The sequence below is a fragment of the Trachurus trachurus genome, assembly GCF_905171665.1.
Source record: "Trachurus trachurus genome assembly, chromosome: 20".
NCBI lineage: Eukaryota > Metazoa > Chordata > Actinopteri > Carangiformes > Carangidae > Trachurus > Trachurus trachurus.
In genome coordinates, this window is record NC_139911.1 from 1,545,059 (window position 1) to 1,563,016 (window position 17,958).

At 41.6% G+C, this 17,958-nt stretch overlaps 1 protein-coding gene across 1 annotated transcript in view; it reads left to right on the forward strand.

Annotated features, from left to right (window-relative positions):
• Positions 1–17,958, forward strand: part of tgfbr1b (transforming growth factor, beta receptor 1 b) — a 62,438-nt gene that overhangs the window by 31,828 nt on the left and 12,652 nt on the right. The window contains exons 2-6 of the mRNA XM_083995846.1: positions 8,605–8,853; positions 9,694–9,957; positions 12,318–12,548; positions 15,335–15,502; positions 16,537–16,693. Coding sequence (XP_083851972.1) covers positions 8,605–8,853; positions 9,694–9,957; positions 12,318–12,548; positions 15,335–15,502; positions 16,537–16,693 — 1,069 coding nt within the window. The remainder of the gene's footprint in view (positions 1–8,604; positions 8,854–9,693; positions 9,958–12,317; positions 12,549–15,334; positions 15,503–16,536; positions 16,694–17,958) is intronic.

A 17,958-nucleotide genomic window follows, 5' to 3' on the forward strand; every position in this document is an offset into this window, starting at 1 on the left:
TGTGTTCCTCTGACAGACGTGTAATTACGGCACTTTTCACTAATTCAGGAGTTGTTAGAATAATCGTTGTGGACGTGTGATGAAATGAACGGTTCGTTTGAAGCGGGCGACGTTCGAGGTCGTCTCGGCCCTCAGAGGGAAGAGGAGGAGGAGGAGGAGGAGGAGGAGGAGGAGGAGGAAGAGCAGCAGCAGCAGCAGTCTGTATCTGAGAGCTGCAGCTGTTTGAAGGTGTTTTTCAGTCGTGTGAACGCCCCCGCAGGTGTCACCCAGTTGGAAATGCAACGACAGTGATTATGTGTTTGGTGACCTGCAGCTTTATACTGACACACACACACACACACACACACACAGACACACACTGAGCTGCTAACGCTCACACAACGTCTCGACATGTTGTTCTGTACGTACGTTTCCCTCCCTCCCTTGTAGAAACATTATCTCAGTAACAGCTCAAAGAAACGACTTCAGACTCGGCACAAACATTCACAAGACTTCCAGGATGAACTCACAACATTTTGGTGGACGCAGGTCAAAGGTCAAAGTCTGTGTGACCTCACAAAGCAGTTTGTTTTGAGTCTTAATGAAGGTTTAAGGTACAAAGGTCAAATGTGAAGGTCAGAGAGAATCATTTTGATCTAAGACGGTCCCTTCAGTTCAGACTGCGGTTGCAAAATTCTGGGAATTTTCAAAGTTTGCAACGGAAATTTATGGGAATTAACTGGAAATGTAGAAAACTGAAGGCTGGGCCTCAACAAGGAACTTGAAGATAGTTACAGTTATATATATTTGATCATAATCTTGGCTAAAAGAACCATTTTACTTTCTGATTGGGTTCAGATGAGTAATATTTTACTCATGTCATGTTTTTGCAGTTTAATTAAAGTTTAGATTGTTCAATACAAGAATTAAAGTTTCAACGTTCTTCTTGCAAATCTGTTGACATGTCATGGTTTTGTTTTAATTGTTTTATTTTGCATGGATGTCTGCTTATGACAAAACAAAATGTTTATATCTATGAGATACAGTTGGTTTAAGTTACCCCTTATTTCCAGTTAATTCCCATAAATACCCTTTATTAGGGGTGGGAGAAAAAATCGATTCACATAAATATCGCAATATCTTTTTTGACGATTTTTAAATCGATTTTTTTTTTTTTTTTTCAATTTTTTAAAATATTGTGCAATGTGCATTTGTTAGCATTTTTTACATACAGGGAGTACAGGTTTTGAAAAGGGTTTAAGTTCACTTTATAATGGAGTATGTTAATTTATAGGTGCCTACAGTATTTGTGTGCAGATAAATGTTAAAAATGCTAAAGACTAAAAATCGAGACAATCTGCAATATCGTAGAATCTCAATTTAAATCGAATCGCCATCCAAAAAATCGTAGAAGAATTGAATCGGGAGAAGAGCATATCGTCCCAGCCCTACCCTTTATTCCCATGGAAATTGACCAATTTTTAATATTTCTCCAGCTTAAATTCCCATGGAAAGTTGCAGGGAATTTTCCGCCCCTTTGCAATCCTAGTTCAGAGATGAAGGATAAAAAAAGAAAAGAGCCCATGAGGAGGAAGACTTGACCAGTGGCGACTGACTGACTCACTGTTGGAGGTAGAAACAAACCGTTTCCGTGGCGTCGGGGCTGCACAGCATCACTCAGACAGACATAATGGTTTCCATGGCAGCAGCAGGAAGAAGAAGAAGAAGGAGAAGGAGAAGAAACTCAGTGACGGGTTTGAACCTGGTGGAGGTCGTCGGGTCGTCGGGTTTCATCTCCACCGCTGTGATTCAGACACAGGAAGTGAAAACGCTTCAGTTTGTGGTGAATTACTGAGATGAAGTGACTTTATTTCTCCTCCAGCTTCGTCTCATCTCACATGTTCGTATATTTCTGCTGCGTGTGGAGAAGACGACGCCGTTATTATTAACTCACTGATGAGACGAGAGCTGCAGAATTTAGAATAAATTGGCTTCACTTCATTCATTGTCTCTCTTGGTTCGTGTGTCGGAGCGTTAATGTTTATTCTGCATCAAAGATGAAATCTACCATGAATTATACATCCGATTCCTTCCTCAGGATTATACTACTGAGATTTTTACTCAGTTTTTTAATCTGTGAAGAGCTTCAAACTCTAAAAAAACTAAAACATCGTCTTGTCTTGATGTTTTATTAACGTGGTGAATCAGATCTTCACATCGCCTCGGTTACAGTTTCTCTGGTTTTTTTGTGTGTGTGTTTTTTTAGATATGTAACGGTGATAGATAGTTCTGTTGTGACCAGGAGATTCTGTCGTGTTGTGTTGTGTCGTCACATCCGTGGAGTTTTATTTTTCTGAGTTTGTGGCTCATTTGCGTCTTTTGTTTTATTGAGCTGCGGTGTATTGTGTATTATAAATTGAGTCCTCAGAGCCACCGTACTGCAGCAGGAAGGAGACTTAGACGCACACATTTCACATTAAAACTTGTTTAGATAAATAAGCACTAAATAAGAGTCTACGTTGGGATTTTCACAATAAAAGCACTGCAGACACTCATTCTCTCTCTCCCTTTCTCTCCTCTTCCTTCTCTCTCTTCCTCATTCACTCCTCTTTCTCCTCCTTCTCCTCTTTCTCCTTTTCTCTCCTGCGACTCTGAAGTGACGGGTGTGTTTGTTTGTTGGTGTTTGTGTTTGTTTGGTTTTCCTCCGTCTCTCTGACTCATCACTCGTGTCGACTCAGAAACTCTCTCCGTCTGCAGCCACACACACACACACACACACACACACACACACACACACACACACACACACTGATCCTGTGTGAGACCCAGGTCCAGGTTCAGGTCCAGTTCTTAAAAGGAAAAGGAGGAAATAACCCAATAATAACAATTAGAATGATTTAAATGATGTATTTATATTGAATGTAGTTAAAAGCTGTAGCACATAAACACGTTTTCAACCGACTTAAATGAAATGACAGTTTGAGTCTCAGAGCCTCAGAGCCTCAGGTGAGGAGCATAACAACTGAACTCTGCTTCACTGTGTTTGCTTCTGCTTCTGGTTCTGGTTCAGTCGACCCAGATGATCCTGAGTCTGGATGCTTCATGAGGATTTAATAAATCTAGAATCTATTTAGTGCTTCGTAGAGCGACAGTCACAGGCAGTGATCTGAGGACAGAGGTGTGATGACAGAAACAGAAACAGAAACAGAATCTGTTTCTCTGGTTTAACGTCACTCTGAGAATCTGATTGGTCCTTTTTCCACCGTAAATAAAATTTAAAAAAAGTGGATGTCAGCAGCAGAAACAACGAGTGAGCTGAACAACTTTTTCTTTTTCTTTCTTGAGAATTTATGAAACAGGAACTCTTTGGTATTTCCACCTTAACTCTGCTCCATTTCCACCTTAACTCCCAGCTGCAGAGGAGCAGATCTGGAAGGGAAAGAAGGAAGGAAGGAAGTTAGTTAGGAAGGAAGGATAAAGGGATAGAAGGAAGGATAAAGGGATAGAAGGAAGGAAGGACGAAGGGAAGGAAGGAAGGATAAAGGGATAGGAGGAAGGAAGTTAGTTAGGAAGGAAGGAGGACAAAGGGAAAGAAGGAAGGATAAAGGGATAGAAGGAAGGAAGGACGAAGGGAAGGAAGGAAAGAAGGATAAAGGGATAGAAAGAAGGAAGGAAGGACAAAGGGAAGGAAGGAAGGATAAAGGGAAAGAAGGAAGGAAGGATAAAGGGATAGAAGGAAGGAAGGAAGGAAGGATAAAGGGATAGAAGGAAGGAAGGATAAAGGGACAGAAGGAAGGAAGGATAAAGGGATAGAAGGAAGGAAGGATAAAGGGAAAGAAGGAAGGAAGGAAGGAAGGATAAAGGGAAAGAAGGAAGGAAGGATAAAGGGATAGAAGGAAGGAAGGAAGGAAGAAAGGACAAAGGGATAGAAAGAAGGAAGGATAAAGGGATAGAAGGAAGGAAGGATAAAGGGATAGAAGGAAGGACGGACAAAGGGATAGAAGGAAGGAAGAAAGGATAAAGGGATAGAAGGAAGGAAGGAAGAAAGGACAAAGGGATAGAAAGAAGGAAGGATGAAGGGATAGAAGGAAGGACGGATAAAGGGATAGAAGGAAGGACGGACAAAGGGATAGAAGGAAGGAAGAAAGGATAAAGGGATAGAAAGAAGGAAGGATAAAGGGATAGAAGGAAGAAAGGAAGGATAAAGGGATAGAAGGAAGGAAGGAAGAAAGGAAGGACAAATGGAAAGAAGGAAGGAAGAAAGGAAGGATAAAGGGATAGAAGGAAGGAAGGAAGGAAGAAAGGAAGGACAAATGGAAAGAAGGAAGGAAGGAAGAAAGGGATAGAAGGAAGAAAGGACAAAGGGAAAGAAGGAAGAAAGGATAAAGGGATAGAAGTATTGATCAATCTGATCGCATGAAGACAATTAAAGTCGTTAAACTCAGTTCAAATCCTGAAAGTGTGAACAACTAAACATCCCAGCTGTGTTCACTCACTACAGATGTTTATTGGTTTATTAGAACATATTATAAATCCAGATGTGAACCAACCAACCAGCTCGCCTGTGATTGGCCGACGTGTCGATAACAGACGATGATGATGTCGTCGTTTCATCAGTTTTGACCTTTTCACACGACGACACGACGAGGAAGATCTCAGTCCTGTTGTTGTTTCTGGTGTCTAGACATCTGAGACATACCTGTGTGTGTGTGTGTGTGTGTGTGTGTGTGTGTGTGTGTGTGTCTCTGTGTGTGTGTGTGTGTGTGTGTGTGTGTGTGTGTGTGTGTGTTATCGTACATATCGGAGGTTGAGTCAGAGGAGGCGAGTGTGTCAGCTGGCTTTTATTTACCCGTCTACGTTTGATCTGTCGAAGCACGCAACACACACACACACACACACACACACACACACACACACACACACACACACACACACACACACACACACACACACACACACACACAGTAGTTGTTTGTTTGCTGCTCCTGTCTGGTATTTTACCTCCAGACGATTCCTTGAATTCCTTCCTGGAAACTGATCCCAGACCAGTTTAACTCTTTAACTTTCACTCAACTTCTTCTTCATAGTTTATCACCTGTACTGCTGCATCTTGGGTTGTTTACATTGCTGTTGCCGTGGAGACAGCACCACAGCAGCATCAGGGAGCAGGTTTCATCATCGTATAGCAGCTGTTAATTATTCACAGAGTTTTGTGTCTCGGTGTGTAACATCGCTGTAACATCGTAACGTTGTAGTAACGTTGTGTTGTTTTAAGCGACGCGTCGACGCGTGAAGCTGCTGCAGCGACTCGACATCCCAGCAGAGACAGAACAGTGACCTGGTTTATTCACAGCTCGGTGTTAAAGCCTGAGGGAGTCGAGTCGAACTGAACAGAACAGACTTCCTTACAGACACATTCCTGACCCCGTTAACGTCAGGACTGAGAGATTCACAGAGTTCACAGGTGATTAACGCTCCTGCTGAAGGAAGGAAGGAAGGACAAAGGGAAAGAAGGAAGGAAGGAAGGAAGGACAAAGGCATAGAAGGAAGGAAGGAAGGAAGGACAAAGGTATAGAGGGATAGAAGGAAGGGTAAAGTGATAGAAAGAAGGAAGGAAGGATAAAGGGAAGGAAGGAAGGAGGGACAGAGGGAAGGAAGGATAAAAGGATAGAAGGAAGGAAGGAAGGAAGGAAGGATAAAGGGATAGAAAGAAGGAAGGATAAAAGGATAGAAGGAAGGAAGGAAGGAAGGATAGAAGGAAGGAAGGAAGGAAGGAAGGATAAAAGGATAGAAGGAAGGAAGGAAGGATAAAGGGATAGAAGGAAGGAGGGACAAAGGGAAAAAAGGAAGGATAAAGGGATAGAAAGAAGGAAGGAAGGAAGGAAGGATAAAGGGATAGAAAGAAGGAAGGAAGGAAGGAAGGACAAAGGGAACGATGGGAGGAAAGAAGGAAGGGAAAAAGGAAGGAAAGATAGAAGGAGGGAGGGAACAGATTGGGTCAAAAAAGAAGGAAGAAGTAAGGACGAAGGGAAGGAAGGGAGGGAAAAAGGATTGTGGAAAGAAGGAAGGATGGAGGGAGGGAACAGATTGAGGGTTAAATAATAAAAGAATAAAAATAAAAAGCTTCAGTTCAGGTGAAACCGACGTCACAAAGTGAAATTTAAATCTGCTACAAAAACCAAAAACTACAGAATCCTGAAGACACCTGAACGCACCGCGGTGACTTCCTGTCTGTAGCTTTAGCTTCATTAGCAGCTCAGCTACAACATGAAGAAGGTTTAATCTAAAAAGCCCCGAGGCCTCAACAACATTAACATTAACCTTCATTAGCTCCAGAAACAAAGTGAATCAACAGGTTCAGTGATTCAACTGAGTTTAATGTTTCAGGTGAGGAGGTGAGGGGCCTCAACTAACTCACAAAACTAAAATGAGCTTTTAAAAACCTGGCAAACACACATATACATATATACATACACTTTATTTATTATTTGATGCTTTTTTATTTAGTATATTCAGTTGAAGGAAGATAAAACGCTGCGTTTCCTCCTCCTCCTTTAAATGTCTGAGCTGCAGAGAATTTACAGTTTCTGAGAAAATTCACTTTAAACTCAGTGAGTTTCTGGAAACGATTCGTCACCAAAACACTGTAGGAGTCTGGACATGTGCTGTCCACATGTAACACAGCTGTGTGTGTGTGTGTGTGTGTGTGTGTGTGTGTGTGTGTGTGTGTGTGTGTGTGTGTGTGTGTGTGTGTGTGTGTGTGTGTGTGTGTGTGTGTGTGTGTGTGTGTGTGTGTGTGTGTGTGTGTGTGTGTGTGTGTGTGTGGAGCAAACAAACCTTGTGAGGAAACTTGGTCAGTGTGTTTGAGCAGAAAGTGATGTAACGTCTCATATTTTCTCCATGAGCGACGTCTCACACACACACACACACACACAGAGGAAGTTTTCAGGTCGTCTCGTTTCTGTCTCGTTCTCGTCGACACGTTGAAACGTCTCAGCAGAACTTATTTTTTGTTTTATTGTATTGTATTATATTGAATTTTTCTGTGTAATTTCTATAACCTTGTTTTCACTTTTAGCACTCCCCTCCCCCTTCAGGCTGCACTTGAAAATAAGAATTTTGTTCTTAATTTTACTCGCCTGGTTAAATAAAGGTTAAATAAAATAAAATGTATGTGTTTTTATTGGGTGGCAAAGCAGTTTCCCCTTGGGGATCAATAAAGTTTTCTAATCTAATGTAATTCTGCTCAAACAGTCGTCACGACTCAAAGAGATTTGACTTTAAGGTCAAAGGTCAAAGGTCAGCGTGACCTCGTTGTACAACTCGTCTGTGACCAGAATCTGTTCAGTTTTGTACAGATGTTTGATGTTGAGAGGAGAGTTGGTCTGAATCCAGATGTTGATACGTTGAACCTCTGCAGTGTTCGGTGTGGAGCGCTGCTGCTGTTGTGTTTGGGATGAACAGAATGAACAGAATGAGATTATGGGCTGTTTTTCTTCCTTATCGTGTTGTCTTCTTTCAGACCAGAGGAAAGAAATGGTAGAAAATCCACATTAACCGTCTGTTGTCCTGCAAGGGAGGAAGGGAGGAAGGGAGGGAGGGAGGGAGGAAGGAAGGAAGGAAGGAAAAAAAGGAAGGAAGGAAAAAAAGGAAGGAAGGAAGGAAGGAAGGACAAAGGGAAGGAAGGAAGGCAGGCCGGAAGGACGAAGGGAGAGATGAGAGGAAAGAAGGAAGGGAAAAAGGAAGGTAAGATAGAAGGATGGAGAGAACAGATTGGGTTAAAAAGGAAGGAAGAAGTAAGGACGAAGGAAGGAAAGAAGGAAGGGAAAAGGAAATGAAAGAAAGATGGAGGGAGGGAACAGATTGGTTCAAGGGTCAGTTGGATCAAAAGAGGAAGGAAGAAGAAGTAGGGAACGAAGGAAGGAAAGAAAAATGGAGGGAGGGAACAGATTAGGTCAAGGAAGGAAGCAGAAGGACGGACGAAGGAAGGAAGGGAAAAGGAATGTGGAAAGAAGGAAGGGAAAGGGAATGAAAGAATGATGGAGGGAGGGAACAGATTTGGTCAATTTGACAGGAGGGTTACGGTTTTTATTTATTTATTTTACTTCATTTCATCTGTAGATTTCTCCTAAATTCACCAGGAGTTAGTCTGAGCCATGTCATGTCAGGTGTCATTGTAAAGCTCTCTCTCTCCTCAACAAGGCAAGGCAGTTTTATTTATATAGCCCGTTTTTACAAACAGTTCGTCTCAAAGAGCTTCACATGGCATCGTAACAACATCCTCTGTCCTTAGACCCCTGAACAATGATGTCATTTCCTTTGTATCAGCAACAAATTGTAAAAGTACGATTTATACAACATTTTATTACTAAATTCATGGAGAAACTTTATTTTTTTGGGGGGGCTGGCAACAGTATTTTCTCATTTACAGAGTGATAAAAAGAGATATCCACAATCCTCCTCTGTAAAAACTAAAGACTCTAATATGTCAACTAAATAAAACAAAATGGCTTTATCCATTGGTCAAATTTCTGTTCTGGAAATGTATGCAAATGAGCGCATATTTAATGAGATATTGCCTCATTAACATATCTAAACCAACTGTTTCTCTCTCTGCTCCCTCAGCGCTCCAGTGCTACTGCGACCGCTGCAGTGCTAACTCCAGCTGCAGCACCGATGGCGTCTGCTTCGTGGCCATCAGGAAGGTCGGCCGCAGCCTCACCACGGAGCGCCGCCAGTGTGTCCGTGACAACGAGCTCATCCCTAGAGACCGGCCCTTCATCTGCGCTCCGTCGGCCAAACACGACACGGGGATCTACCCGGTCTGCTGCACCACCGACTACTGCAACAAGGAGCCCAAGATAGACATACCAGGTAACACAACACAGACACACAACTGACCTATGGCTAAGCCCCGCCCCCTCCACTCACTGGGACAAACAGTCAACATTCGGTGACAGTTGCTATGGCAGCTGAGACATTTCACAGGAGAAAGAAAAGATTAAATATCATGTTGAAGTCACCAAAACTTCACTTATCTTTACTGCTATGGCTGTCGAGAGCGACGGGCTAATTTCTGTTAGCCTGTCTATGGAGTTTTACATTGTACGTTAGCATTAAGCTAGCGGACTTTATGCTTAGTTGTGATGCTGGCTAACATCTAAACATCTCTGACAATATTTTGCCTCAAATACGTTGTTGACTTAACTTAGAACAGATGTAGACATCCTTGTTAATTTAATCCACGTTTAGTTGGTGTTGTGGTCTACTGCATAACTTTATCCAGAGCAGACACTTCTCTTGGTTGAGATGTGGCTTGGGAAAAGGTAAAAAGAATCCCCCCCGTGGCCTCTCAGGATACCTAGTGTCAGAGTTGCATGTACCCCATGAACACCATTTGACCATTTTAAACTTAAAATGTCAAGAAAAAACATATAAAAACAAATGAAAACTGACTAACTGCAATGCATTTCAATGGACGTGGAAGCAGAGAATGTCCGAGTGTATGGGCTAGCTATGCGCACTGTGATTGGCTCATCGTGTTAGGGGGCGTGGCTTAGCCATAGGTCAATTGTCGAAGATGACGATGACACGAAAAGCTTGGAAAAATCCTGAATTAAGAAAAAAGTTAATGCCTACTGAAATACATTGTAAGCTGACAAAGCCTTCAGCATTCACACTAAATAAATAAATCACTGTTTCCCCCCCCCTCAGACCCGACAGAGAACCCCCCCCCTCTGGGTCCGGTGGCTCTGGCCGCCGTCATCGCCGGCCCGGTGTGTGTGCTGTGTCTGCTGCTGGTGGTGGCGTTCTACGTGTGTCACAGCCACCGCGTGGGGGCGGGCGGCGCCGCGCACCACCACCACCACCACCGCGTCCCCAACGAGGAGGACCCCTCCATGGACCACCCCTTCATCACCGTGGGAACCACGCTCAAGGACCTCATCTACGACATGACCACCTCCGGGTCCGGATCAGGTGAGAGAAAGCTCCTTCAAAATAAAATCCAATATGCCTCTAAGCATTCTGGGAAAAAGAGCTGGTCACAAATGCTCTAAAACGGCTGGCAGCCAATGAGTTAACATGAAAAACAAACTCTTTTTGGTTGCAAAACACGAAAAATAATGCACGAAAAATGCAAAATAAGAGTAAAAGGTAAAAAAAAAAAAAAATTAAAACTGAAAAAACGGAATTTGTGCAAAAATAAAACGTGTTTTTTATGGCGCTACTGTTCTGTGACTTCCTGGTTTCTGCTGCTCGCTGCTTTAAAAAAAAAATCCAATATGCCTCTAAGCATTCTTCGTTTATGCTTAGAGGCCATAAAAGATATGTTTTATTTTTCCACAAATTCCGCTTTTTCAGTTTTAATTTGGGGATTTTAAAAAGTTTTCTTTACCTTTTACTCTTATTTAGGTTTTTTCGTGCATTATTGTTCGTGTTTTGCAACCAAAAAAGTTTGTTTTTCATATTGACTCATTGGCTGCCAGCCGTTTTAGAACTAGATTTTGACCGATCTTATAAGACCCACAGAATATTGTGTTCTATGACTATGTAAACACCGAAAGAGAAGAGTAGACTCTCTTCTTTTATTAGGAAAAAAAAAGTTTGTTTCTACCTTTTTCCATTCTTACCATGGATGTATTATATTATATTATTACCTTCATGTCTTTCTGGAGCATCTGGGGGATGAGTCTCTGCTGCTCCTGGTCAGTGGCAGCCAATGAGTTAACGGGTTCATATCTGGATATTTGATCCGATTTCTCACATTTCTTCCTAAACAAAAGTTATAAAAAGTTTATGTGGATGATATGTGGTTGATGTGGTTACTGAGCTCATAACTCAGAGCTACAGTTGTTACTGTGTGTGTGTTACTGTGTGTGTGCGCAGTAATAAGATGCTGCAGCTGCACACATCTTAAAGTAGAGTGTGTTGTAATGACTGGCCCAGATTCAGACTACACACACACACACACACAGACACACAGACACACACACACACACACACACACACACACACACACACACACACTCAGACTGGCAGCAGCTCTCTCTAAATGAGCAGCTCTCTCTCTCTGTGCAGACTGGCACCTCCGTGTCTCTGCCAAGGAGCCGCTTGGATTCAGGCTTTGTAGCTATTTACACCATATTGTACAATATGCAGCCGTGTGTGTGTGTGTGTGTCTGTGTGTGTGTGTCTCTGTGTGTGTGTGTAGCCTGTAGAGAGGAGGATTTGTGTAGAGCGCAGTGTGTTTGTTGCCTCTGAGCTCAACCTGCTGTCGTTTCTGCAGAATCTCCTGTTGTGAACTTTAATGTTTCTGCACAAATGAGTTTAGAGCCGAAGCAGAAACTTTTAACTCTTTATTTTTGTTGATATTAAAGGGATACTTCACCCAAAATCTGATAATTCACCAAAACTCTTTTGGAGTTCCAGTTGGCAACAGATTTTCATATAATGGCGGCGGACAGAGAGCTCTGTTTTTATCCTTGTTGTAGTTGTAGCAGCAGCTCCCATTGGCTGTTGATGTTTGTGTGCATGCGTGAGATTTGCTGCCAGATGTTGGTTGGTCGTTGTAAACCATTGGATGTTTGATGTAAACACAGAAGAACATCTCACAGCAGATCTATCAACAGAGCCACTGGGAGCTGCTGCTACAGCACTACAGTATATTAGCATATATTTTGGAGAAACTCACTTCACACTCTGTCTCTCTCACACACATGTTTGTCTCAGAGGTTTGACCATCGGTCCTTTTCTTTGTGTCGGACTTAACTTTGTTTCTTAAACTGTTGTTAACGCTTAAAGGACAATTCCAGGCAAATTCACCTCGGGGCTGTGTGTTCCTAACATTTTAGGTCTAAAAGAAGGAATCTGAAGATTTCCAGTTTAATTGCTCCTGTTTTGCTTTTGTTTTGTTTAAGAGGAAGTGACGTCGCTGCCTAGGAAACAGAAATACTGCAAAATAATAATGACAACGCAACAAAACATTATAACGTAATTTTGTCTCGTCTAGTTTTGTTCAACGAAAATGAAGAAACATTTTAGCAGAGTTTCTATTTTGTAAACCACATAGTCTTGTAACAATATTGCATCATATACTTCATTATAGTTTACGTAGTTTAGATTATAGTTTTTCGTCACGTGATAAAGGTTCGTTGACAAAAACAGTGTGATGGTGAACCATCGAACTCTGGTGTCTCCCAAATAGTTCACAACAAGCTGATTGAATGAAGTTTAGACAGTGAAATAAAATAAAATTTCCCAGTATTTGCTCATATTCTTCTCCAGTTTTCCTGGTTGTGCTCTGAACGTTAACAACGTTCCCGTCGTCTCCTCTGCAGGTCTGCCGCTGCTGGTCCAGAGGACGATCGCCAGGACGATCATCCTGCAGGAGAGCATCGGGAAGGGCCGCTTCGGGGAGGTGTGGAGGGGGAAGTGGCGCGGAGAGGAGGTGGCCGTGAAGATCTTCTCCTCCCGAGAGGAGCGCTCCTGGTTCCGCGAGGCCGAGATCTACCAGACCGTGATGCTGCGGCACGAGAACATCCTGGGCTTCATCGCCGCCGACAACAAAGGTGAGAGGAGATAGAAGTCAAAATTTTACTTCTTGATCCAATTGAATTGTGTCATGAGAAAAATATCTTCGTTAAAGCCCCAGTATGCACTGCAAAAATTCAAAATCTTACCAAGAATATTTGTCTTATTTCTAGTCAAAACAAATCTCATTTTACTTAAAATAAGACTCATCACATAAAAAGTAGCTTGTTTTTAGACACTTTTTTTTACTTTTTTCAAGCAAATTTTCCACTTGAAATAAGTAGAAAAATCTGACAGTGGAGCAAGTTTTTCTTTCTTACTACAAGCACAAAAAACCTGCTTTCACTGGCAGATTTTTCTACTTATTTCAAGTGAAAATTTGTTTGAAACAAGTGAAAATGATCTAAAAACAAGTTAATCTTTAGGTGATGAGTCTTATTTTAAGTGGAAAGAGATTAGTTTTGACTAGAAATGAGACATTTTGACAAGAAATAAGACAAATATTCTTGGAAAGATTTTGAGTTTTTGCAGTGTGTAACTTATTTGGCTTTTTATTAGCAAAAATCAAATATTGCTTTCGTAAATACGTCTGTCGGACGTCTGCCCGATTTCACGTGAATGCAACATCAAGAATACGTTCCGATATGCAACCGCACCGCTAGATGGGGGGAATTCCTACATATTATACCTTTTAACTTACTTAAAACATCGCATTTCATGCCCAAAAATCAGCAGTTTGTCGTAAAACGGCAACAGAAGAATAAATGTATTTAGTGTGAAGACGCTCTACGGACTACAGAGTCTTTCTGGTTACGGATTCTTCAGACTTTTATTTTACAATATTTTTACAACGAACTGCTGGTTTCTCTTCATGAACCGTGGTAAGTAGAGAGGATGGAGGAGAGAGGAAGGAGAGAGGATGGAGGAGAGAGGAAGGAGAGAGGAAGGAGGAGAGAGGATGGAGAGTTTCTGAGGAAATTCACTTTAAACACACATAAAGGCGACAACGGCACAAGGTTAAACACAGGAATTCAGTTTAATCATCATCATCTTATTATTATCATCATTATTATTATATAGATGTGCAAAAAAGTTAAGTTAATTAAGTTTTATTAAACCGTGAAAAACTGTGAAGACTCAGCGAATCAGATCAGACCTTCAAACATTCCTGTTGAATGATGAAAAGAGTCGTCAAACTCTTCTTTCATTCTTCGTTCTTATTAGTGTTAATGTCCTCCACACACTATTTAAAATGTGTTTTTTAATGCACAACGATGATTAATAAAGCTCCTTCAGAATAAAGGTAGATGTTTGCGTTAAAGCTCCTTCAAAATAAAGGTAGATGTTTGTGTTAAAGCTCCTTCAGAATAAAGGTAGATGTTTGTGTTAAAGCTCCTTCAAAATAAAGGTAGATATTTGTATCATCGCCGCGGACAACAAAGGTGAGATAGAAGTAGAGAGGAAGGATGGATGGATGGAGAGAGGATAGATAGATAGATAGATGTATCTATGCAGCGTCGTCGGGGCCGTGAACTCTACGAGATGAGCTGAGTTCAGCCGCTGTGACGAGTTAATTACACGTGAACCTTGAGCTGCTGCAGAGAAGAGAAGAGAGGAGAGGAGAGGAGAGGAGAGGAGAGAAGAGAAGAGAAGAGAAGAGAAGAGAAGAGAAGAGAAGAGAAGAGAAGAGGAGAGGAGAGGAGAGGAGAGGAGAGGAGAGGAGAGGAGAGGAGAGGAGAGGAGAGGAGAGAAGAGAAGAGAAGAGACGAGAAGAGAAGAGAAGAGAGGGACGGGGGCGAAGCTGCAACACATCAACTCCACATAGAATAAAGAATAAAGTCTGTCTCAGTTTCTCTCTGAGGTTGTTTCAGTTCATCCAGAGAGGAACTGATCGACAGAGGGAGAGAAGGTTTATCTGAACATGAACTAACGGATTCAGAGGAGAAGAAAGATCTGATAACTGATCAATCAGCTGATAGTTATCGTGTTTACACAGTCACAGGTTTTACAATCATCCACTAATGACAGGTTCAATATTTTACTGTTTAACATCAATAACTCTGATTGTTTAAAGTGTGCAGCTCTGCAGGGAAAACGTCAATAAGATCAATCAGATCAATAGAAATATCATAGAACTATTAGGATTATATTAAGATGATGTTTCTCTAGTGATCGACCAATGACAGGACGTCGTTTCTACGTCAAAGCAGACAGATGGAAGTTAAAGTTTATCCTCCTCCTCCTCTTCTTTTTCTCCTCCTTCTTCCTCATCGTCTTTTCTCCTCCTTCTTCGTCTTTTTCATTTTCTTCTCCGTTCTCCTCCTTCTTTTTCTTTTGCTCCTCCTCCTCTTCTTTTTCTCCTTCTTCCTCATCATCTTGTCTTCTTCTCCTTCTCCTCCTCTTCTTCTCCTTCTCCTCCTTCTCCTCCTCTTCTCCTTCTCCTCCTCCTGTCGTCTCTTTCTTTACATTCGACCTCCAGCTCCAGCTCTGAGTCTTAGTAGTTAAATCAATGACAGATCTGCAGTGACTGAAACTGAGACAAACACAGTTTCTAATCCACCACTGCTTTAAAAAAAATAAAATAAAATAAAGAATAAATAAAGATCTTCACTTGACTGGAGGTTAAGAGGTTTATTATTTATTTAGTTTCCGTCCTGAGTCGACTGAAGCTTCATCATCACAGGACGAGGTCGTTGAGGTCTGAAGGTCTGAAGGTTTCTACCTGAATGAGATGTAAAGAGTCTGAAGGTTTTAGTCTAGTTGAGACAAACAGGACATCCAATAATAACCTGTTTAACCCTCTCTGTGTCTCTGTGTCTCCTAGACAACGGGACGTGGACTCAGCTGTGGCTGGTGTCGGACTACCACGAGCACGGCTCCCTGTTCGACTACCTGAACCGCTACACCGTCACCGTGGAGGGGATGATCAAGCTGTCGCTGTCCACGGCCAGCGGCCTCGCTCACCTGCACATGGAGATAGTCGGCACGCAAGGTGACACACACACACACACACACACACACACACACACACACACACACACACACACACACACACACACTGAACACACAACCGGAGCTTCTCCTCTCGTCCTAAAAGCTTCTTCAGTTCCTTCGTCTCAGATTTATTTTCTCAGACGTTGCTTCAGAACAACTAAACCCCTCAGGGCTCGTTTTTCAATACTTTTCATTTTGCCTTCATACACCACATAAAAAAAAACGTTTCCCATTAACATTTATCCTGATTAATTTTTCACTTTAACCAACTTTATTAAACATATTCAGCCCCAAAAATGCACAAGAACCCCGTAGAGTAGAATCAGCTTTTGTAAAATGACAAAAAATGACAAATATATCTCTGGTTTTACTCGGCCTGTCAACGTCAAACAGAAACTGAGAGAGAGTTTCACATCTGGACTTTCCAGTGAAGTTGACCAGTGTCCAGTGTGTTTTTGTTACGGCGCTTTGAAAACGTCACGTGATCGTATCATGTGACTCCGTCCTGGGCTTTGATCCGTTAGAAAAGTTCAAGCATGTGTTTATATGTCTATAAATTAATATTATAGGCTCCTACAGTGTTTGTGTGCAGATAAATGTTAAAATGTAGCAGTTCACCTCCGTCTATATCTCATTTTGTCAGAAAGGTTTCAGAAGAATGTTTTTTCTAGACTCTTTTATTTTTGCCTCTTTTATGCAGTCCAGGCTTTTGAAAAGAGAGTAAACATATATGTTGCTGCTGAATAAATCTTAAAAACTGACTTACATGTGATGTGTATTTCTGGGGGAAATATGGTTCCTGGAATAGTCTGTTTCACTGCTGTTAAACATGCAGACTAAAAATCGAGAAAATCAGCAATATTGTAGAATCGCAATTTAAATCGAATCGGCATCCAAAAAATTGTAGAAGAATCGAATCGGGAGAAAAGCGTATCGTCCCAGCCTTAAAGATCAGTCATATCTGTAAAGCTTGGTTATTGATGTGTGTGTGTGTGTGTGTCTGTGTGTGTGTGTGTGTGTGTGTGTGTGCAGGAAAGCCGGCCATCGCCCACAGGGACCTGAAGTCCAAGAACATCCTGGTGAAGAAGAACGGGACGTGCTGCATCGCCGACCTCGGCCTCGCCGTGCGCCACGACTCGGCCACCGACACCATCGACATCGCCCCCAACCACCGGGTCGGAACCAAGAGGTGAGGACAGCTGTGGTGATGACATCAAGATGTCATCATGGTGTCATCGTGATGTCATCATGATGTCATGACGATGAGGTCGTCAGGGTAACGTGTGTGTGTTAACGAACCAACATCAGGGTGAAGCCATCGACCGCAAAGTGACTGAATCTGCTGATTTCTGAGTCTTTCCTGCTCCCTTCTTCCTCTTCTTTTTCTATCTCTTCTCCAATCTCTTCTTCCTTCCTCTTCCTTTTCTTCGTCTATCTCTTCGTCTTCTTCCTTCCTCTCCTTCTCTTTCTATCTTTTCTTTTCTTCTTCTATCTCTTATTTTTCTTCTATCTCTTATTCTTCCTTCCTCTCCTTCTTTTTCTTTTTCTATCACTTCTTTTCTTCTTCCTCTTCAATCTCTTCTTTTTCTTCCTTCCTCTTCTTTTTCTTCCTTCCTCTTCTTTTTCTTCTTCTAGCTTTTCTTTTCTTCTTCTTCTTCAATCTCTTCTTTTTCTTCCTCTTCTATCTCTTATTCTTTTTCTTCTATCTTATTCTTTTTCTTCTATCTTTTCTTCTTCAATCTCTTCTCCTTCTTCTATCTCTTCTTTTTTCTTTTCTTCTTCTATCTCTTCTTCTCCCTCTTCTTCTTTTTCTTCTATCTCTTCTTCCTCTTTCTATCTCTTTTTCTTCCTTCCTCTTCTTTTTCTTCTTCTCGCTTTTCTTTTCTTCTATCTCTTCTTCTTCTTCTTCTATCTCTTCTTTTTTCTTCTATCTCTTCTTCTCCTTCTTCTTTTTATTTTTTTATTCTATCTCTTCTTTTCTTCTTCCTCCTTCTATCTCTTTTTCTTCCTTCCTCTTCTTTTTCTTCTTCTCGCTTTTCTTTTCTTCTTCTATCTCTTCTTCTTCTTCAATCTCTTCTTTTTTCTTCTCTTATCTCTTCTCCTCCCTCTTCTTTTTCTTTTTCTTCTATCTCTTCATATTCTTCTTCCTCCTCATCTTCGTGTGCACTTCAGGGACACTTAGAAAAAATCCGACCTACAAAAACCACCCGGGTTTCATCTGTGAAACCTTGAATAACACTCTGACACTTTGCTGCCGTGAACGTTTTACAACCAAACTCGATGCACTTCAGTTTCTTCAGGGGGATTTTAATATTTAATGTTGAATGAATCTCCAACACGAGGTTCAATGTTGTTGTTCTTGTTGTTTTTGTTTTTGTGTAAAGTTTGAATAAAAATCAAATCTCCGCCTTTGATTCAGAGCTGCACTGCAAAAACTCCAAATCTTTCCAAGAA